Source organism: Pollicipes pollicipes, unplaced genomic scaffold, assembly GCF_011947565.3.
Source record: "Pollicipes pollicipes isolate AB1234 unplaced genomic scaffold, Ppol_2.1 Scaffold_5724;HRSCAF=6776_pilon_pilon_pilon, whole genome shotgun sequence".
NCBI lineage: Eukaryota > Metazoa > Arthropoda > Thecostraca > Pollicipedomorpha > Pollicipedidae > Pollicipes > Pollicipes pollicipes.
The window spans coordinates 33736475-33760057 of NW_023596746.1; the positions used below are offsets into that span (position 1 = coordinate 33736475).

Here is a 23583-nt window from a genome sequence, read left to right on the forward strand (position 1 = left end):
GCTCAAAAGTATCATAAATGGTCTGTAACCGGCAACTTATTAAATCGCATGCAACGCGCCATAAGTTACAGACAACAGTGGCATCTGTAAAATGTACGAATAATGTACCCACATTGTCGGTCGTGGACGCGTTGCACGACTTCTCATCCTGCGTCTTGCCGGCAGCGCCTTCTTTGGCCGCCTCGAGCAGCGCGTGCCCCCTGATCTCCGCCTCCAGCATGGAGCGACCTCTGACCTCGGCGTCGAGCAGGGCTTGACCCCTGACCTCGGCGTCGAGCAGCGCCCTGCCACCGGTGGGGTCGGGCAGCCAGGGCTGCCGCAGCGGCCGGAAGGCGGAGGCGGGCGGCGCCTTCTGCTGCCGGGCCGGCTCGGGTGGTGGGGGCGGCGGAGGCGGCGGAGGCGGCGGCGGCAGACCGGCGTACAGCCCCGAGTAATCGAGAAGACCGCCAAGCACACCCGACGCGGCCAGCGGGAAGCCGAAGGCCGGCCGCTTCGGCCAGAGATGTGCCGGCGCCAGCGGCGCCAGCTCGGCCCACTTGGCCGCCGGCCACAGGTAGTCGGCGAAGGTGGCCGGCTCGAGCGCCGTCAGTCGCTTGTAGGCGCCGAACGCTGGCAGGCGGGAGAAGCAGGCGGCTGGAGGCGCCACCAGGCTCGGCGTTGGTCGCACCAGGTCCGGGTAGGGCGCAGCCAGCTCCAGCGGCGCCGCGCCGCTTCCGCCGCCGCCGCCGCCGCCCCCGCCTCCGCCGCCGCCGGTCGTCTCGGCGCGCGCCTGCTTGGCGGGCGCGGCGGCGGCCGGCGGCGGCGCGCACCGCTTGCGCGTGCCGCCGTTGAACATGGCCTTGACATCCTCCCAGGCGTGCACGACCTCCTCGGGTGGGCTGCCGTGCAGGCGGATGTGGCGGCGCCACGAGTTGAAGTTGGCGGCGTCCGGCTGCACGTAGCTGGCCTCCGGGGTGCGGTGCGAGTGGAAGATGAACTTGTTGGGCGAGTAGAACGACCCGCACAGCGTGCACTTGATGCACTTGGCGCGCGATGAGTTGTAGCGCGCCGGGTAGAACTGGCCCTGGCAGCCCCAGGCGCACAGGTGCAGCACGTCGAAGGTGAAGTTGTCGGGAAGCTTGGGCGGCGAGTTGTCGCCCAGAAAGCTCTTGCAGAGTCGCTCGGCCTCGCGTTTGGTAATCATGCCGCAGCGCCGGCTGGAGACGGGCATGGCGCCGGCACGTCGCAGGATCTCCAGCTGCACGGGCGTGCACTGGATGCACGTGATGCCCAACGCCACGCGCCGGTTGTGGATCTCGTTGTAGCTGAAGCCTTTGAGCAGCGTGTTGGAGATCTGCGCCAGGCAGAGTCGGTCTTTGCCGTCCATGGTGAGGGAGACGATCGGCACACCGTACAGCACGACGCTGTTCACCTGTGGCACGGGCCCATACGGTCTCAAGGTATCACGTTACGTCCCACTTTTTTATTTTTGAGGATAGCTGTGCCATGAGTGTCAGAATATTGCATTTTCGAAAATCGATCTGTGAATATCAGATGGGTGTTTATCCGCCGAAACAAAGCAGCTGACGCGGTAGCACCATCACCACCCCTGCCCACCCACCCACATCCACGCTTTCTTGAGCGGAGTGACACCACCTAACAGATCCCAGGGCCGTGCTCCAGCCTCCGGCGATATCGTCTCGAGTCCGGCCCCGAGAGGCATGGCCTCGCACCTGGTTCTGTTTGTGCGATGTCTCCTCGCCGCCGGCCGACTCGGTCGACTTCTGGTGTCCCTCCTCCGCCGCCGGTCGACTCACCGTCGAGTCGGGCATCTCCATCTCGTCACGTGACAGCCTGCAACCAATCAGGACGCCGTCAGGCCAGCGCCGGCCAGCGGGTAAACAGCGCGACAAATTATGCCGGATGCCACTGGCGGAAGTTACGAGCAGGGGTCCTGCGTCCCGCCGCGCCCGATTTGAGGACCACTGGGACGCGAGCAGTGAGGGCGGTGGCGGGAGCGGGGAAGTGCGGCTGCTTTCCTTGTCCGCCCCCTGGCCTGTTACGAAGGCACCACTGACCCCGGGCCGTGGCGAAAGCCGTGGGATTTGTATTCGGACCAGTCTGAAGTCACGCACGAGCTCCAGTTCCGGTTTATAGTTCAAAAAGGCTGTGTGTGATTTCCGACGGGCTGTACGTCCGCTTTTCATATTTCCAGCCGGCGAGGTGCGTGCAGACTGAGGTGGTCAATTGGCAGTCAAGCATCCATCGTTTGTGGTGGGCGAAGCACACATCGGTGGTCAAATACCGCAACCACGGGCAGGTTGGCGCCGATGTCCGGGAAGTTCCAAACGCGGCCAGCATGCAGAGCAAGCCAGCTGTGTGAATCAAACCACACATACGTGAGCTTTGCGTCAGAGGTATATTTGGTCTGCCTGACCCGGGCACAGCCTAAACATGTTGTGGTGATTATGACAGCCGTCTTATTTATCGGCACATATGATATTGACGGCCCAACATCCTGGTCGGTCGTGTGGAACGGGTCGGCGAAGAGCTCGTAAGGCGATATCGTGTACGCAGCCAAGCTTTTCAATCTCTTCCTGCACTGACTCCTTATGACGCCACGTCAATTAACCATCGAAACAGCTGCAGCCGTCCCGTCGTCGACCGATCACCCTTGTTTGTTTCAAAGCACAAGTGTATTCCGCACATGGATGCTACGTGCAAAGTGACGATCATTGCTTTTCATGTCAACAATGTTCATCGTGGGAGACACTTATGCAAAGACGTTCGGAGAGAAAAAAAAATATGACGATAGCTGCAGTGATGTACCTCCGCTTAAAAACATCGCAAGAGACCGGCACAACGCTGGTGGGTCCGTCCCACGGGGATGAGCTAATGTCTGAGGATGCCCAATGCATGCATCATCACCGCACAATCTGTACGTCCAAGCCCCGCCAGCGCAGGCTGGACCGGACCGAGACCGGCCGTCCGACGCTGGTCAGCAGCCCCGGCCGCCGCAGCAGCCGGTCAGCACACAGACACGGCACAGGGGCGGCGGGGATGCTGAGCTCAGCAACGCTTAACAAGCGTCCCCGGGGGCGAGCGAGAATCACATCAGCCACACCCGCCGCAGTCGGCGCCGGCCCCCGCTTACGTATTCATGAAAACCCGTCAATATGCAAAATTGCCTGTTACGCCAACAAATTGTTTCACTCAATTGTAGCGAGTGACTTTGATGGGATTAGGATGGGCCTGTCGCTCGCCGTGCAGTGCTGGTGATGCGGTGGACGTGTCGGTCCTGCTGTGACTTTGCTGGGACGGCACTCTGATATTAAGTGACGGCATCGCGGAGATTATCGAGCCCCTGATTAGGCTGTAAAAATGCGATACGTCAGGCGCTTCGTGATTCGCTGACCGGCCTGTGATTCGTTAAAGCCTCGCAACTCATCAAACAACGAAAACGTATTACTTCTGAGGTCAGAGCTTTGCGTTACGCACGTGAAAACATAACCGCATTGCGCGAGACTATACATAAGTTTATGTGAATGCTAGCGTGTGTTTGAACAGCAGCGACCAGAATTGCTTTACCACGTCCTTATTTGCAGCTTAACACGCGGTCGTCGACCAGGTTCCATTCGTCAATGTCATCTCATCATCGTTAATAATCTGGTGCAAATTAATCGCATCAAATTATCATACCACGCAAATTACACAAGTTGATTCAAATTACACCATTTAGCCCCCGAGATCTAATTCGGTTCAATGCTAATTAACTTTTCAGATTACCGGTTAAATTAATTTAGGAACACGTTTCCGACTCGCTATCTTTGTTCCCAAAGTCATCAGTGGAGATAGGGGCAAGGCATAGTTAAGTGGAGCGCTCTGAGCTTCAGCGGAAAGCTTCGCAAACCAACTCAGTACACTGGATCTGGACCACAGCGGCATCTAATGTCGGTGGCATGCACTTCGCACGACTCATTTCATGCATCAGTTTGCACACCTTCATCAGCGGCATTAGACAGCGCTGCTGGGACTGCTGATGACAGCAGTACACGCTGGAATACGTCGGCGATCTCGGACTAAAAACGCTGTGCCCACGACACCGGGTGCAGCGCACTCTATAGCAAGCTGTTTGCATTTGTAGCAAGGGTCTTTCCCGTCCCTGGTCGAAACGACTCGGATGTTACGGCACAGACAAAGACAACTTGAATTTTGCCCTGCGGAAAAAACGGGTGGCCTGTTATCGATCAACGTCCTCTACAAACTCAAATGCCGTCAAGCAATGACCCGTCCTTGGATGATTACGGATTCCATGACTAACACGATCATTGCTTCTGCAGCCCTTTGCCTTGATCGTAGTTGCGAAGCCAAAACGCAACCACCAATAATTCTGGAGCCGATGTAGCCGTCTGCGAAGCAACGGGCAGTCATCAGTACACTGTGGCGCTGCTAAGATCCTGTAGCTTAGCGCGATTCATCTAATAGCCTCGATCAGGTGCTTCATTCGTGGCCACAAACCCTGCTGGGTGCGTCGAAAATTTTCATATGTCCACACAATCGTTTAATATTTTCGTGTCAACGGTATTTGGTATACTGAAGGCCGGTTTTCAGTAATGCAAAGTTATAATGCCGAAAAACCATGAGCATAATGCATACCATGAGGAAAGCATGAGCATAACGGATCATGCATGGGCATGAGCATTTTGTTATAGCAGCTACAATAGAGACAGTGCAACTGCATCCCAGTTCGGAAATGCATTGAGCAAAAATTGCATCCTTGGCGTGAGAGTCCTTGAATAAAAAACCCTGTTTACGCTCACAGCCGCTGTACTCCTCTTGGACTGCCGGCTCGGATTGCCGCCCGTGCCTAAGCCGGCGCGGCAAACACGAGAATTGCGCGCCAAGTGACAGTTGTCTGCCATCGAGCCGCGCTCGCTGCGCGGCGAGCCACCCAAACTAGGTACCAGACGCCGCGTATTTGCTGCCCACCGGGCTCCGTTACGAGTAACTGTTTACACCGGAGTGATTAAATTAATGGGCGCATATTTAACCGGATGAATTTTTAATCGGCTGGCGGGCGATGGCGCGGCCGGGTCGATAGCGCGAGCCTGGACCGAGAGGTCGCGCCGCGGCCGCTGGAGGCGCGTATTTCACGCGGTTATGTTACTTAACTTGTCATTACAAGTCCCCGGCCACTAGCGCCGTCATGCACGCTGCTGGGACGATTATTCACTCGCGTAGCTCTTTAATTCTGCAAGTGGATCGAATCACGCTATGCCGGTGTAAAAGGGTGGAGCCGGGGGCGGCGGGTGCCACTAGGGAGCGCGAGGCTCGGGCGCGACACATGCGGCAGGGGAATAGCGCTCGACATTACGGCGAATCAAATGATTAGATCCCTCAATTGCCGCCGGATCCGTGCAATTACTTTGCAATTATCCTCACAATGGCATAAGTGAAGAATGTAATCCGGGCTTGTTTTGACGGTAGTGCTTCGGACAGTATCGCAGCGTGATCCAATATTGCGAGAGGCTCCGGGCGGCCCGGTAATGCTGACCTGACAGTAACTGCGGGTCTGAAACATTGACGTGTTTGCCGCATGGTGTTTCGCTAATTGCATCTCCGATGCCCACAGGCATTATGAACGCGGCACCAATCTAGGTTATTTAATGCGCTTTGAACCGTTCATAATAGTGGGAATGAGCTCGTTGCAGCCGCATTTCTTGAAATATGAAATGGGAAAAGATCCAGCACGTAAATCTTCAAAACCACCCTGGGCTATTACCGAAATGCATATGAAAAGGTAAACAATAATGAGAATGTTAATGGCTATCATAGGCGCACCGTGTTCGTGCAGTTTCGTTTCGAACATACCCATCACAGCCATTGTGTTATTTGCTGCGGACTATTTAGTGCAATTTTGCACACTGTAGACAGTCCCTTTGGACTGATCCGGTGCTTTGTTTCCATTTGTATTGACTTTGAGATAGTGAACAGTGGGAAGCAAACGAGTCCTGAAGATGGCTTTCAACAATTCGCGGAGCCGACAGTTCAGTGTAATGCGGCAGGCAAAACTTACGTTGACTAATTCTGCGGGATCGAGTTTGCACGGCCTTACAAGCAGAGCGACGTCCCAGGCGGAATGAAGCTCATGTGAACTGGACTTCTCATGATTAGAGTAAACGGAGTTCATTTCACGCGCCCCATTACTTGGTGCTAACTTATGATTAAAGGCTGTGTGTTACGAACTTCTATATGGCATGGCCATGCTTGCTGTGGTTGTGGTCGTGTTTACAACAATACACAGGTGCATGGACGAGAACATTCGCACTTGAAGTGTCCGTGCCGGCTAGCATATTTAAGCAAACGTCTAGCTTTAAATATATGCACAAGGATGCATGTGCACTGAGAACATTCATGTTGGAAACCTTGAGGGAACAATATTAGGAAAGAAATGGGTGCGACCATAATGAATGAGCACTGGCATCTTTCACGGCGTTCAAATGCGCATAGGCATTGCTGTACCACCGTCCATACCTGAAAATTGCAGTTAGTTTAGATGAACTCTCGCACTCAACACACGCATTCAGTGCATGCAGATCATGGCCCCACACACACCGCACGTGGCGCGTGCTATGGAGCCTTATGCAACATTTTTTTAGCATTTCTAAGTTGAGGCTTGATGTTCCGATGCATCTTTGTCTTCAGATGTTCATCTGGCGCCGCTTGCCATCCTACCGCGCATGTGTTGGCCTTCGTTATGGCCAAGGCGTGCTCATAGGGCGCAACTGTGGGCAGAGCGGCACGTTTTGCTCCATGGGGAACAGACCGTGCTTCCTACCCCGTCGGCCGCTCCTGAGTTTTTCGGGCATCGTGACAGATGGCCAGTTCCGACCTGAAGAGAACGTATACCCCTCCGGTTCTTGGTATCGATGAAGCGAATGAGCCTCGTTGTCGCGCACTCCTTGTGGTACGTTACAGGAAAACGTATCTACAGGAAAACCATATACTGTTTTAAAATTAATATCCGTACCGATCCCGTCACTCTTTCACTCCACGGAGAAGGTGAGTACTCGGGGAATAGAAGGCTTGCTCCTTGGAGTAAAAGGCTCTATCAGTCGAGTGGATCGCAAAGATTATTGCCGCGGGTGAACGTGTCGTTAACGACGCACATCTGACGCAAAACTTTTGACGGCGTTGATCGCAGCCTCCTCCTGGACGGGCTATAATGGTGCAATGTGTGCCCGGATGGCTCCGCGACTACCTGCGAGACTGGACGCAGATTTTGGCGGGTGGCTCTGACCTGATTTTTCCCATTGGCCCACGGTGGGGTCCAGGGCTCCATAGTCGGGCACACCCTCTGTCTTTTCTCCATTCCTTTCCCATGGCCGGCTTCTGTCCTATGCTGATGATACTCAACTACTGGACCACTTCCCTCCTTCCCACAAATTTCAAAATCGGTGTCAGTCCAACCGACTTAAAGAAACTTCGATTAGACCTATTTCATCATATTTGGTACCAAATATTCAATCCAAAAGACACACAACTTCTGCATCACCCTATCAAGTCCACGCATCCCGTCATGTCCCGCTGTCAACGTCCTGGGCAAGGCCATAGACCAAGGCTTGACCTGGCAGCCCCACACATCGGCGGTGATTCCCAAATACAACGCTATCCATTTTTCACTCTACATACTCGCCACCATTTTATACCCAGTCTTTGAGCTCGCGGTAAAGGTCGCTTTTCCTCACCTACTGTACTGCCTCCCTGTTTGGAGCAGCGCCGCCCAATATCATCTGTCGCGGATCCAGATCTCACCTGTCTTTAAGTCGTTCGGGGTGGCTAAGCACAAGCGTAATGGTGCATTACCTCAAAATGTTTGGCGCGCTGAACGAACGCTACTGCCCGCCAGCCCTCACAAACATTTTTGTAAGCCGCTTCTAGGTATCCCAGAGAGAAGCGAGAGCCGCCGCTGCAGGAGAGCTGCAGCTGGAGAGACGTTGGCTGCCAGTCAGGCGGAGAACATTCTCCTGTCCATTGACAGGAATATTTACAACCATTCTCCTGTCGGGACGCGCGTGCGTGGAATTCCTCCTTGGCTGCTGTTATTGAGGTGTGGGGTCGCGGGGCGTTCCTACGTGCCATACCAACATGAATGACAAGTTGATTTCGTTGCTGTGTTTTACTTGTATCGTGACCGTGGCCTCTTTTTTGCCTTCGTGTATGCGTCTGTCATTTTTACGTACAATGTATACCTGACTGGGCTCCTAGTGGCCACTGTGTGGACGAATCCTCACCCGGGCAGGACGCCTGTGCCTTGGCAGAAAAAAAGTAGTGACAAACCGCGTTGGTCGATGGCAAGCTACTTCATAATGTTCCTTGATCTAAGTAGCACTAATCCGTCTAAGTGGCACTAAGCTAATCTAAGAAGCACCAATTGTTCGACTCAGCCAGTCTCTTCTCTCGAATTTTTTCACCTACCTTGCGGTCAGTTTATGATCGATTTTTCGTTTACGGTAGGTCGCACATTTTTAAGAATGTTTCTCACGTCAGCTGGAAAATTTGAAAACAAAAGGACAATTTTCGTGTCAAGTCACCGCCTCTATTAATTCCTTGTTGGATAAGGCTTTCACGTAAGCTGCTCCTCATTTTATTTCTTTGTCTCCCATAACCAACCATTATTTGTAATAAAATATCGCCAGCCATCTGAAAGCTCTTCAGATATCACAGCGTGTCATGTGAGGCAGATGAATGCTAACGAATTGTGCCATAGTACAAGACTTGCCGAGTACATGATAAAGTCTGTATCTCTGTCTCCCGTGCGTCATATTTTCTTGGTCGTCATATTGCAAGAGTGAGATCAATGAATTTGCAACTTGTTACACAAAAGGTAAGTTGGTAACCAACCATGCAGTGATGGTCATTTGCAAGTGCGGTGACTGTCTGCGGTAATACTGTGCTTCTTAATATATGTCAATTTGTACTGCTTGCTATGTTTATATGATGCGCAAGTATGATCAAGAAGGCTTGCCATCCAATGGCAAAAAAAATCCTATGCGCTATCGGGTAAAGTCTTCAGAAGAAGCATTTGAGATCTTGGCTAATTAAACATGTATATTTGCTCAGAAAAGGAACTTTGGACGAATTTTGAACGCACAAACTTTCCGTTCTTTGCTTACGTCACAAGGTGCAGTGATTCGAGCTGCATGGAATGATATCAACAACTCCATTCCCCACCCCCAAAAAGCATGGCATTAACGTTGTTCTACCTTTGGACAGTAAATTATGCGTGTGTGATATACAGTGGCACGAACCTGAAAGATACATACATCATCGTTATTGGATAAAGTATTGCATAGGCAGCTTGACCATAGGCCAATAAATATTTCAAATTTTGCAGAGCAATCTAGCCAATGTTTGAAATCCTCTGACACGGAGATAACAGACAAATGAAGTAGCCGAAATGTAATACAAAAATGACAAAAAAAACATAGTGGTTAATTTTGTTGGTAACGCCTGTCACCACCTTTTGGGAGAGTGTGTCTAGCCAACTTAGCGGTTTTTACTGCTCACGAAGGATGATGGGGAATTTCTATTTACAAATTTGTGTCATTGGTTTCTACAAATTCGCCTCCACTGATGCGATATTGCGACGGCCCCAAATTTCCTTTGGTTTGCATGGAAGACCAAAGTGGTTGGGTAGCCCCCAAGCAAAATTCACTACTAAACACGTCGATATCATAAGGAAGGTTTCGTAGTTCTAGCCAATGGCTTTTCGAGGATGTCGCTTGTCAGCGCTGACAGCAGCTTGCCAGCGCAGCGATGTCGGCGGCCATTATGTTGCTGTTTTTTTTTTTTACATTCAGCTGCACCAGACTCCAGGGAAATGTGATTGTTCTACGTTACCTAGCAACCAAAATAATGGCCATGTCTCTAGCGCACAGTTACTCGCCACATACCAACCAATGCATTCGTCCTTTCCTGCCCGCTGATTGGTTTATCTTTTAGAATTGTATTTGTTCATACACAATCCTCGATGGGATCGATAAAAATTAACAAATAAAAATTGTTGCAAGGTCCAAATGCATATTCAGCAACCGAAATCAACTATAGATAATTGCCCAACTCCCCTTAGGCGTGCATTGATAAAACCGAAAACATTAGAACACACTGCCTTTAAACGTCGAAAAATAACACATGCCTCCAATTTCGACGGGCGAGTTGGAAAAAGTTGGCTGAGTCTAGGCTTGTAATTTGTCCCAGAATGGTTCACTTGGCGCTAAAAACGCGTCACAAAGTGGCAATTCTATAAATTTTTGATAACACAATGCTTTGTGAACGGGGTCACAGGCTGCTGTTTTAGGTGCATGGTAGTACATGGTAAGAAGTTGAAGTTTATTCATGAAGTGTAAACAGATTTGAATGCAGGGTGGCTCCAGTTGTATTACGGTAGAACAGTTCTGAAAATGCTTAGAAAAGCGAGGTGTTGCGCAGACCTCCTTTGCTAATGAAGATTAAGTTTACATAACTGCGACAGTTGGCGCGCGCATGTAACTTATTCGAAAAACATCACTAACCAGACATGAACCTCAAACATGCAGTATTCAAGACTCAAACATCTCTCTCAGACATGGGGAAATTCGAAACAAATTGCTCCATATAAGGAAATCAACGCAACACCGAAAAAACTACAGACATGAAGTACGCTAATCTGTGCAGAGGACATTGCTGTGAAAACAAACATCTAAACAAATAATATAAGTCACCCTTCGTTTTTTTTAATTAACACCAACACAAGCAACTAGCAGGACAAGCGTGCCACGGAAAGTATTGTTTGTGATCAAGCTCTGTCAAATTGGGATGTCTCTGAGGAAGGAAAACACATACGCCAGTCTGCCACATCAGGCGAGCAATCCCAGCTAAGCGGGAACACTTTACCGGAACATTACGCCCTTCGCGTCCCGGCCGCGTTAAGAGGCGATGCCGCGTTACGGTCAATGCCGCGCTACGGCTGCGTTAAGAGGCGATGCCGCGCCATGGTCGCGTCAAGAAGCGTTGCCGCGATACGGTCGCGTCAAGAGGCGATGTCATGCCACGGTCGATGCCGCGCTACGGTCGCGCCAAGAGGTGATGCCGCGCTACGGTCGCATCAGGAGATGATGCCGCGCTACGGTCGCGTCAAGAGGCGATGCTGCGCCACGGCCGCGTCAAAACGCGATGCTGCGCCACGGTCGCGTCAAGAGGCGATGCCGCGCCAAGGCCACCTCTTCTCATGGCTCGCTTGGTTAGTTACTAAATAGCCATCAATGACGAGCAACTTAAACATAAATCCGAAACTCTCTATCACATGTCACATGTTGGTCCTAGCGCCCGACGCTCTACTTACGGATTTGCAAGAATAGTTAACCTCGTCGATCGCGCGGCATTTATGTGTCTTTCCTCACTTTTGCACTAAATGGTGTCATTCACAGCTTCAACAGAGCTGTGAATGGCATAGCTGTGTTGCCTGCTATTTTTCTTAAAAGCCGTTCTCATGCGCCAAACTAAGCGTCAAAACTAACAGAATAAATGTTTCTGGGAAATACGATCAAGTCTAAAGCGAAGAATCAGGCATGGCGCGCTAATTAAGACTAGAACAGGCATTTTGAGTTGTTAATTTCAATTTTATAACGACGTCAAGCCTTTGCTGGAAATCCAGGGAGAGCCGCTACACTACGGGCACCACGAAATTCGTCGGAACTGTCACTGGAAGCAGTAACGAAACAAAAGTCAAGCTTTGTTCGGGCGTCACGACACTGCGAATGTGAAGTTGATTGTTTAGAGCTGTCGAGACATAAAGGATGCATTCAATATACTTCGAATTTGTTTTAAGACTATGAACTGTATTGATTTCGCACTAATCTAGGTGACCAAATGGCCACTATCGTCGGTTTGCTGGTTTCTATTGTGCCCATGCACTTTCATCTAACGCCATGCAGTGGGTATGAGTGGGTTTCGGCAACTAGCATTCTTCGAATGGCCCATATCTTCCATCATCACGAACGTATTTTAGGGTTGAAAACCGCACTCAAAACTCGCATGTAGGGCAAGACGAGCTTTGCATGGCTCGAACAGAACTGTTTTTGTTCCGCTCAGTCTATGCCCTGATGAAATGTATCAAACGTACTTACCTCCCTACAAATATAACCAAAAACAACAAAAGGAGTCATCTGATCTTGGTCTCTTGTGGTCTTTAATGATCAAGACTGAAAATTAGCCAATTACAGTAGCAAAACAAGAAAAACTGGTTTAAAAGTGTGTTGTGAATGCAGCATCCCCCTAGGGAACACTGTCAAGCATTTTTCGGACTAAACATGCCAAACCTGCTTTTCACTTACATCCTGTTAACAGTCTACTAACAAGAGCAGCTAACAATTGTTTCACCAAGATTGTCAAGCATGGAATTTAGGATTTGGCACTCGTTTAAGTGAAGCTCTCGTGATGAACATTGGTGTCGGAACATGCTGTCTTTTACGCTTTGGCTTCCATTCATTAGGAAATCAATGATTAAATTTCAACATGTTTACACCTCATCCAACATTTCACGCTTAACGCCTTGTAGCAGTTATACATTCTAGTCACCTCAATTTCAGGAAACGTATATATGGCTGAAACTGCAAAATGCTCTGAGCGCCGGACATCGGAAACTGCCTACGTTCGAGCTAGATTGCACGTATGCGCGATGAAAAAGTTGCCTCAAGTGATGTTCCATATGTTTGAGCGTTTATGACCCAACATAATATGTTGACTTATCGTATCTGAAAGCAGACACATAAATCCTCAGCCGACTCGGTCACCAGAAATGAAACCGCAAGGCTATAGAAAGCATGCAGGGTGCATGATAATTTCTGCCGACTTCGTTTCGACCTCCAAAACCCAGTCTAGTCTATAAAACTAGCTGTATTCATGTAAGTTTAGGTGCTCGATGTAAGACATTTAATCTCATCGGCCTTTCTTACACTGGCGACATCAGCTCGCTGTCTTAAACGTGGAAGCATGCACCACCAAAATACGCCGGACGTGAATAGAATGCAAGGTCATTTTAAGCTATTTGGGGGCATATTTCCTTCCATTTTTGGTCGTCCTTATTAGTTTTCACAACAAGTCTGTGGTACGGGGATCTCGCGAAACCTCGGCGTAAGTCGCTGAGGGATGCAAGCAGGCATTTCATTTCAGGTTTATCTCCGCACTCATTTTCGTCCGAAGCAGATTGTGCGAAAACTCCCGTGCAGTAGCGGCTTGATAAAAGCCTACAGTCTATCAGAGCTACCTCAGTTGATACAATATAGCTAAAAGTAAGTTCTTAAAGCAACTTACCGCAGTGTATTTAACTTTGTGTCTGACTCCTGATAAACGCATAACAACATAGTGCAAACATGCCAGAAGACACGCTGATGAAGCGTATATGTTCCAGGCGCACTGGTGAGCGGAGCTTGTGTAGCAAGATGGTACGTGTGCGTTCTCTGACCCGACGTCGTTTGCTTCTAGGTCCGATGCGCCCTGGAGGCAGCGCTTTCATTGCCATCTTTACTGTCGGATACCAGCGTTGTGCGGGTGGCCGAGGTCTGATTGCTGTGTGATTTGTGATTGCAATTGTGATTGGCCGTCGCAAAGAAACTTAGTGTTCGATTGGTGCCAGACCGTGCATTGCCGAGATATGTGCCCAGTTTGGACCACTGCTTTGGTGAGGTCCGGGACATGTTTTATGCATTTTGAGGGGTACACCAGACAACTAAGTTCAGTAGCATGACGGTAACATGCCATTGGCCAGTACCGCTTGGTTTAAGCACGAGGTCGATTTGAGGCGGAACTTGCTCACATCATTTTGGGTTGATTATTGGCGTTTGTATGGGTCGGGCAACAATCAGTTTGCTGCATGATTTGTAATCACACTAAGGGAATGCACCTTGCTGCTTCAAGTTTCAAGTTTCGACTGTTTCAAGCCTAGTGTAGCTGCGGTATGCTGTTAGTTTCTGCTCTCCTTTGTGTGATATTCCTAAAAGCGATAGTGTATTTACCGCCACCTCTGAAAAAATTATTGCACGTTTGTTTAACAAGTAGGTATGTTCGTTCCCATTTAATGCGCTCCAATCAAAAAGGCTGTTCTTGTTCACTTAGTTAGCCTGCCTGCAATTTATTACTTCGCTTAGATTCCTTACTGCTTTATTCATGTTTGTCAAACCCTAAAATAACATTTCATGACGGAAATCATCGGCACGACCATACCAGCAGGGACTGGTTACATGCGGACATCAAAAAGTAATCGGACTACATTAAGGAAACGTTTGGCGGTAACATAAGTGTTTATAATCATCCGTTTTTGAGGAAATGTTATCGCATATTTGCAAAGAGTCTCTTTGAGATAAGAATCTTTGTCAACTCCGTGCATAGCCCGTCGCGAAGCCGTTACCTCCCTTCCCAACGGACTACTTCAATTTAACGAATAGCTCTGCCGACAGACCTTATGTGCCGCGCAGGGCCATGTCGCCGCCTTCCGAGACGGTCTGGCCGTGTTGGCCAGTACCAACTGACCGGCATTGACACGCCACGTGGCGTGGTTACCTATGTCTGCATCTCAGCGGTCGTATGTTCGGTACTCTGCCAACTGAGCCACGAGGAGGTCAAAACGTAGTTAGATCATTGGAATGCTGCGAGGTGCTCCACACATCTTTGTTTCTCAAACAGCAATCTTCGTGTGCTCAGAGATGCAAACTGTTCGTTCGATTCCTCGGGCTTTTTTATCCACTTTTGTGCCAAGGGCACGATGAAGTCGCGCAGTTCTCGGACGCATTGAAAAGTGCTAAGTGGTCCACCGCGCAAATATTCACAAAGCGGATACCGCACCGCATTCCAACATTGATGGCCTTTCAGCGCAAACCATGCGATCGGGCCGTTGTGACAGCGAGCCAGCGGCAGAGCAAAGGATCCGCTGACTCGGAGGATGGCGCAGTCGGCGGTGACCTGCCTGTGAAGTCTTGAAGGTGTGCACAGTCGACCCAGATTGGGCAGCCTGCCCCTGAGTGCAGCCGGATCGGCTAGGACCGGCTACAGGTGTCGATGTGAGGTGTTCAGATCACATCAACAACAGGTCACTCGCTCTCGCTGGGGAGAACGGGCTCCATAGGAGACGCGCGCGGTCAGGATGGGGACTGACAACTTGTCATCGGGTGACAACTTGGAATCCGGCAATGGTAGCAAGGTTTCTCCAAGGGTATAGACAGCGGGCTGCGTACCAGAGCGCAGAAGCCACGATATCCTTGACACCATCGGCGTAACAAACAAGGCACCTTCATGACGCAGCACTTCTCTTCACGCCAGTAGCCAGGTACCACGTGAATCATTCGAACACTCACGGCAATTTGAGAACATATGTTTAAATGACACTAAAGCATTGAATGCTATGCGTGTTGTGACTCAGTTCAAACGATTATGTTTTCAGTAAGAAATCTGGAATTATATTAACGCGTCGCATGTTGCGCTGATCCTTACTGATAATGAGGTTCCGAAGTAGACACCTCATCAGCGATTTTCAGCATGCAGTATTGCACAAAAAGGTTCGTGTACACCCTAAGTTTGAGACAAGGCAACGTGGCCGCTACGACATAAGCCTTAAGAAATAAAGTCTCCTTCCAATCAAAACGTCATCCTTCTATATCCATTGGTTAGGAGCCTATAGTCCCACCAAAAAACATTGAGTAGGCTCTGGTCGGCTCGGGTAGGACTGCCCATGCAAATACAAACTTCCTCGAAATTTCGTAAAAGCTTCACCAGCCGCTTTGCGACTCGCTTGCGGTTTCATTGCACAATGGATGCTAGCGATGCTCGCTATGTACATTGCGCTTCCGAATACGTACATAAAAGCCGCTTTTCCCATTTCAAGACCGACATCACGTAATCTAGAATATCTTGACAATGTGCATCCCCAATGAATGGCGCCAGGCTCCACGTCCATGCACGATTTCGTAATATCGGCTTTCACGCATGATTAAACGCATGATATCGGCTGTCCCTAGGTTACCCGACCAGCTGCGCAACCCAACAGATGAGGATAGCGGCTCCCGGGACACTAAAGTATTCTTGTCTGCTTTGCCAGTTGACAACCCAGCGGTCCTGTGTGGTTTTTTGACCCTCTCCCCTCCCCGTTAACTGTATTCACCCTTGAACGCAATCCGAATTATGTGCTCTGGTACCTGTATCAGGTCACAATGAAGGCGCTGCTCACCTTGCTAGACAGCTGAAGTCGCTCTCCGTCGCCTCTATCTGCCTCGGGCTGCCGGTCTCTGCCGGGCAGCTTCCGCCGCGGCCTCGTCGATGTCGTTACCGCACGTCCGTACACCGGTCATAAAACGGCCGCAGCCAATCGGCGCCGGCGCCGGCGTCGCGTGGGCGGAGCCGCGCCGTCGGCGGCGACGCTGACAGGCGGACGCGGCTCTGACGCGGCCGACGGACGGCGTCGGCTTCGACGAACGACGCCGCGGCTGTTATTACCGACACACGATCCGGGCGGCGCTCTCTGCTGGCCTGAAAGCTGGTTAACGCTCGGACGGCGGGCGAGTTTAGCTCCGTGTGATTAGGTGGCGGCTGTAAGCGGGGCCGGTCAGTTACAGGTTCGCTCGGTGGAGGACGGCGGAGGCATGCCGAGCTTCGGGGTGCTCCGTCGCTGCTGTGCCACGGAGTGTCAGCAGAGTTTCGCGGCGCTGAATGGCGGGCACACTCGGCACCAGACTGCGATGTCACTAGATGTCTGGTGACATGTGTGATGTCACCAGACGTAAATGTAAATCAGCGGTAACCCTCAAGTTGCTGCTTCTCGTTGATGCTGATATATAGCAAATGAAGAACAGTAGAAAACAAAACAGCTCCTGCAGCGTTGTTACACAAGATTGCAACAATATTTATCTCTCGTACCCATCGAATCTATGGTTTTCCTTCTGAAAAAGATTAACTTGCTTACGCAATGAGCCCAGGCTGGGACGAGGTGACAGTATCGTGACTTTGGATGACAGGACGAAGACTTTAGTTGGTAAGAAACAGATGAGGCGAAAAACTTCCTTGGAAATGGGATTGTGCTAATCAGCTGTAAGCCAGCAATACTGTCATCGGTGGTAGTGTGAAACAATACCGTGTAAGACCAGACAGATCCCGGATCAGGATACCCTGCTTTGGGATAACGAGGCCTTTTGGCTATAGTTGGAGGCCTCCCTCGTGAAGCGGAAGCATCCTGCTCTGGATTAGGGGACCACACTATGTGTCAGGAGGCCCTTTCCCGGAACAGGAGGGCCTGTTTTATAAAAGCGCGATCCTTTGCTGTATAATCAGGAGAACCCCGTTCTGGATTTTCTCATTGCTGACATTTATTCCCTTACATGTGATGTACGTAACAAATGGATAAGGGGCACATGCCCTCGGTGCCCCTCCCTCTTGCATACGCCACTGCCCAGTATGCCCCCGTTGAGGGGGCTTTATTTTGTCCAGTAGGTCCTCTGAAAAATCCTGCTCCTTCTCTTCCCAAGTCAAAATTCGTGGCGCCTCCCCTGCTAGAAGCTCTGGTTTCTTTTCCTTAGTTTAAGAGGGTGAAAAGGAAAAAGACAAAGGAAATGGACTTTCAGAATAAAGCAAAGCAAATATAACGAACAGTTTTTATTAGGATTGGCGCTGCTGGATGTGTGGCCCATCGCCGATTACGGCGCTCCTCCCACGTCAAGACCGACCGTGCATGTGCACACACAAACATATCGCTCCACACATTCTCGTTTTAAGATCCTCTTCGCACACTTTTTCCTTCGCTTACGGCTGAAGCCCATCACCGTCAAAGGGGACCACGACGTTTAAGGGACACTGAAAAAACTGCCGACTCTCCCCCCCCCCCTCCATCCGAAATTTACATCTGCCGCCAGTGGTCATGTGGTCATGGCACATTCATGCCTCTTGCACGAAAACTGAAGGGGACAAGCAAAATAGCACTCAGCACCACCAGCATTCTACCAGCGTCACAAAAGCAAACCTCCTGGAAGGCACCGGCCGTGGACCGGGCCTACAGAAAATGTGTCTGTACAAGCAAATCCGCGGGCCGAACGGGACCCACCTCACATTTGAGATGTTCAGCTTCACTGATTCGGTGCGGCACTGTCACCACACTTCTGAAAGATGATATGTTCCATGATTAAAAGCGCGTGCTGATTTCAATGACAACACCATGATGTCTTACAAGCTGCATTGGGTATGTTCTTCGGGGTTGGTATGAAAATTTTCGGGTGGGTGACGTTCTTGATTGAGTGGTGATGTGGCTCTTGCAAGGAACATTGCAATATCACCGCTGTTTGATCTCCCGCTCGATGAGCATGGGAAATGTACATTTTGCTGTACATGTACATTGTTAACATTGTTAACATCTGATATGTTGATATCAATGTTATGTTAATGTTGATACTGTAACATTAACATAACATTGTTAACTTCCAAACGGTGCTAAAGCCAAGGTTAGGTGCGTATATATGTGCGCAGATGGCCATGAAGCTCAGTGTGCAAACCGAGGACCCGCTCGCCAATCTCAGCAATCAGAGCAGATGAATGTGATGTCAACTGTATATTGCGAGCTAACGCAGCAGCTACAGCTCACGGGCGTGTTTCAACGCAGTGCGCTCCACCATTGCGCCAGTAATTGACTGGACGACATCCATTTCACCATTCCCGAATAGCGCGATCGGTGCTACCATTGGCACCCTGCGATAACTGGACAACAATTACTTGCAGTTATGCGGAGCAACTGGCTTACGGTGACCTGGCTTCGTTAAGTGGGTTGAGCGTGCCAAAAGGTGTTCCATTTGTATTGTGCTTGAGACACGTTAAATGACGTGAATTACACAGAAGTCACCATTTAGCTGTGAATTGTGGCACAAATGCTGGACGAGTGTACCTCCTCACAACAAAATAATAAAAACGACGGAACTTCCAACGCATCGTTGCATACCACACGCTGACACCAGTGTTGCTATTCATTACAGTCTTTTCGCGATATTCTGGTCACAGCTGTCAAAGTGAGATGGCCTGACCCAGGCTAATTGATATTAATATGCCTGACCCGGCCATAGTTAACCAATTCCAGGCAATCTTATTCAAGATTTAATCAATGGTAGCAGCGGATTACACAAAAGTCAGCTACCATCGCTGACTGTGCGACTGTGTAGCTGTGAATTGCTGCACAAAGGCTGGACGAGTGGGCCTCCTCCTAAAAAACAATCAAGAACGACGGAATTCCCAACCAACGCATCGTTACACAACCGCATACTGGCACCCACCACCAAAGCGGTAGTGAATCATTACATACTTGTACCCTAACGCAGCGGTTGCAGGCCTTCGAACTGTGATGTCTTGAGCTTAACCAGCAGTGAAGAAGTTACAAAATATACCCTTAGTAGAATATGTGGGGGCTGAAATGCTGCTTTTTACATCCCGTCATTTGACACGTCTAAAGCACGTCTAAAGACCGATGAATATGGAACGACCTTCTGGCGCGCGCCTGGCCATTTAAGAGGCCAGATCCCGTAACTGCAGATGTTCCACATAGCTGCGAGTAATTGCTACCCTTCTGTCCCAGGGTGTCAACAGCGGTTACCAACAGCGCTATTCGGGCCAGCAAACCTCCCTCATTGTCACCGAGCACAGCTTTTTTGCTGCAATAACACACACACACACACACAGCACACACACACACACACACACACACACAAACACACCACACACACACACACACACACACACACACACACACACACACACACACACACACACACACCACACCACACACACACACACACACACACACACACACACACACACACACACACACACACACACACACACACACACACACACACACACACACAGATACATATATATATATATATATATATATATATATAGATATATATATATATAGTATGTGTGTGTTGTGTGTGTTCATAATATGTGTTTTAAATTCACGCTTTTCGACGTCATGAAGCATAATGTTGAAATGCCTTTTTCTTACATTGCCAAACGACCTTGTAATCAAACACAGCAAGAGAAGCCTTCGTCAGACGAGTTTTAGTTCATTTCATATCATGAGATCATTCCCAGTGTTGTATGTTATCAAGTTTTGGAAACATCGCTAACAGTCAAACATATGCACAGATAATCCGTAGTTTTTCGTATTTTGTATGTATGCATTTCGTATGATATGCGCCAGTCGCCTGCAGCACGAGCAGCGGTGGTGTGGGATTTCACGACGCTCGGCTCTGGACGTGCCGGTCCTTGGTTCTGAACCCGGCCACATCACTGCCGCATCCCTTATGGTTGTCTACGAAGGCATCCCGTCTCGAAATGGTTCTACCAGCCAGTCAGAAGTGAAGCCCGATCATTGTCATGAATCGCACTGAGCAACGGTGGGCTTCATGCTGTAACTGCAATCACGGGACTGATCTTGCCCGTAAGACAACGGCTTAAGCGCTCGGTTGTCGATATTTTACTACTCCTTATTCGTATAACCGTCTTCCGGTAAACCCACGCAAATGGGTTTTGCTTTGTCCAGATTGCAAGCTCGTGCATTCAGCGTGGTGCACCAGATTCATAGCACCTCATGATGCATTGATCCTTTGTGTGTGGGGGCGGCGAGCTGCGCAGGCTGAGCGGCATACCTTTGCCCCCGAAAGATGGATGAGATGCACATCCAACAGTCGCTAACAACCCATACCACTCGGGAAGTGCTGAATCTTATTCAGTTTGGACATTGTAGTGAATAGTGCCCATCCTAAACTCGTTTGATGACAGGTTTTAAAGAAATTAAACTTCTGCCCGGGTGGCTACCGCGCTAGCTAAGCCGATTGATGTCATATACACAAGGCCCCGGCCCTTGGTTAAGCTCTGCGATCCGGTTGTGATGCTGGCAACAGAGAGCTTAGTGAGATTTGCGAATAAAACGCCTACGGGCGCGCGCGCCGGTGAGCCGGGATCGGCACAGGCGGGCTGAGGTGCGCGAGCCGCCTGCAGCTGTCGATCTCAGCCTGCGACAGAAGGTCGCATAAATGACAGTAAACAATGCGTAAGACACAGTATAATGGGAGAACTATATCAGGATTTCCCCGTTTCATTCGGCTGCTAATGAGGCGTTTGATCCGCACTTTCAATCGACTTCACGCAGTCAACCGGCAGTTGGTTCTCACCGCGGGGTCGGGGGCTACCGGTAATGCAGCATGACTGCAGTTTTATCAGCGTCTGCCCTCGCTCCTTAACCGCATGGCTTCATTATTCCACATGCAGGATGAAAGAGATAAACCTGACTAAAAAAAGGTTTGCGTGCACTCGTCACTGTGGCATTTATCAATCACAAATTAAAACTTGAAAAGTGGTAATGGCGCATCTCCTGTCGAGCTTGGATGTGCGCAGATTATCGATGCGATTGCAAACCTAAGAATAAATACGACAAGTGGTGTTTGTGTGCTAAACAGTTTCACGCTCCATGTAGCAAAGATTCAAGGGTGCGTGGTGGAAAAATGTGCTGTCACTTTCAAATGTCCAAAGTGTGCAGTTCCTGGAGCGACAATTCATTTTTGTCATACATATGTCATAAAATAAACATAAATCTGAGCCTGCATTTCTCACCAGTGTTGAACTCCTTGGGCTATAGATCTGTCCGAGTGCAAACGCGTTCCTAAGCATCGATGCACTCCGAAGCCAAACAAGCTGCCTCAGAGTCGTCACTTTCCACGCTTGGCCACTCAAGACGCCGCCGTTGATCTAGAGCTCTGCATCAGGAGCTTTTATTACACGCAAACAAGCCTGAATGGCTGCGAAGGTAGTGAAGGCGCCCGATTGGCCCATCTGCTCCTCAGAACTGGCCCGCAGGCCAGGTCTCAGCGGCTTTCGCAATGCTAATTCAGCTCAGACGAGCTCGCTGGCGGAAATTGAGGCGCCACCAAATTGATTCCTTCCTCTAACTAACAAGGGTGCTCGGCCGATGTAAAATTAATTGGGCAGGTTCATTTATAGCCAAACTTTGTTGGACGGTTGGTTTAATGATTCTTTACACGTCGGCGAGGCGGCGGGTGATTTACCGCCACCATGAGGACGCGCCATTCCGCCTGGCGCGCTGATGCCTTGCCGGGAGTGTGCGTCATCAGGGGGAGGGGGACGGGTCCTTGGTCCCAGTAAGTTGGGGTTCGTGCGGCCTGCTTGACCCCGAGCCATCTGGTGGAGCACTGGGCTCCACGGTGATCCGTAACGTACTCTCGCAAGGATTAGTCATGTGATGGAGTACTTGGTTTCATAGTGACTCGAGTCAAGACCGCCAAGGCAGCCATTTGGGATCGCCTGGAGAGACGCGCATTTTGGGCGCGTTAAGAGGTGTCTACACAAGAGGAGCATCTCTCTCTATCTCTCCTTCTCTCTCTCTCTCTCTCTCTCTCTCTTCTCTTCTCTCTCTCTCTCTCTCTCTCTCTCTCTCTCTCTCTCTCTTCTCTCTCTCTCTATCTCTCTCTCTCTCTCTCTCTCTCTTCTCTCTCTCTCTCTCTCTTCTCTCTCTCTCTCCTCTCTCTCCCACCGTCTTTGCCTCTACATCACCCTCTCCCTCCCTCCTCTCTCTCTCCCCTTTTCCTTCTACCTCTGCCTCTGCCCTGCCTCTCCCTGCTCTCCCTCTGTCTCTCCCTCTGACTCTTCTTCTGCCTCTGCCTCTGCCTCTCCCTCCCTCTCTCCTCTACGCTTCCCTCCACCGGACACCAGACCCTCACCGCCCGACAAAATCCTCCGGACACCTCAGCCCTGCCCCAGGCCGGCGACGTCCCATACGGGGCATCTCATTCAATCCTCTTAATCCGGCGGCGATGTATTTCGTTCCGGTAATTGGGATTTCCCCGTTAAAAGTGCGGCTATACGGGCGCGCCGGGCGTCCGGCGCTCCCCCGGGGGCCCTCGCCGGCCAGAACGAGCCGGCCGGCCGACGCCGCTTTCACCCTCTGCCGATCAGGCTCGATAGTTTCGTTAGTTTTACGCCGCCGGCCGGCCTGATGTTGATTCGGCCGCTCATAACGACCGGCTGCGGTGCCGATTTATCGTCCGGTGGGATGGGGCGGTGCGGGCGCGGCCGCTCGCCCGGTGCCGCGCTGCGGGCCGCCCGCGGTGCACGGGGGGCCGGCCGACGGAGCTCCGTCGGTCGAGCGGGAGCGCTAGACGAGACACGTCGTGCTGGACGAGATGCGCCGCGGCGCCTCGCCGCGACACCGGCCGGTCAGCTCCGGCCTGGGCGGGAAAGATGCGGCAGCAGCCGGCCGAGACGCCGACATCCGCGCCGTGTCGGTCGCGCCAGGCGCCTGGCGACGGGTCAGATCTCACCCGTGACTATCACGGCGCGCCTCTGCTTCTGCTTCGCCGATCTCGCCGTTCTCGCAGAGTCACGAGCGCAGCCGGTCTGGCCGCGGCTGAGTCGGCGGCCTCCCCCGCCGCGCCTCGCCGCGCCGTGCAGAGCTCTCTCCAGCTGCGCTCCTCCGACGGCGGCGCTATTTGCCGCGACTTAGATAACAGGCTCCCCTCCCGCTGC

General features: G+C 50.8%; 1 protein-coding gene across 1 annotated transcript; it reads right to left on the reverse strand.

Annotated features, from left to right (window-relative positions):
• Window positions 1-585: 585 nt before the first annotated feature.
• On the reverse strand, window positions 586-16292 carry LOC119102968 (SKI family transcriptional corepressor 1 homolog-B-like). The gene is made up of 4 exons (XM_037226417.1): window positions 16238-16292; window positions 1713-1833; window positions 810-1411; window positions 586-592 (listed from the first exon to the last, which is right to left on the reverse strand). Exons 2-4 carry the CDS (start codon window positions 1815-1817, stop codon window positions 586-588), a joined length of 714 nt encoding a protein of 237 aa, XP_037082312.1. The 5' UTR covers window positions 1818-1833; window positions 16238-16292.
• Between the last annotated feature and the right edge of the window lie 7291 nt (window positions 16293-23583).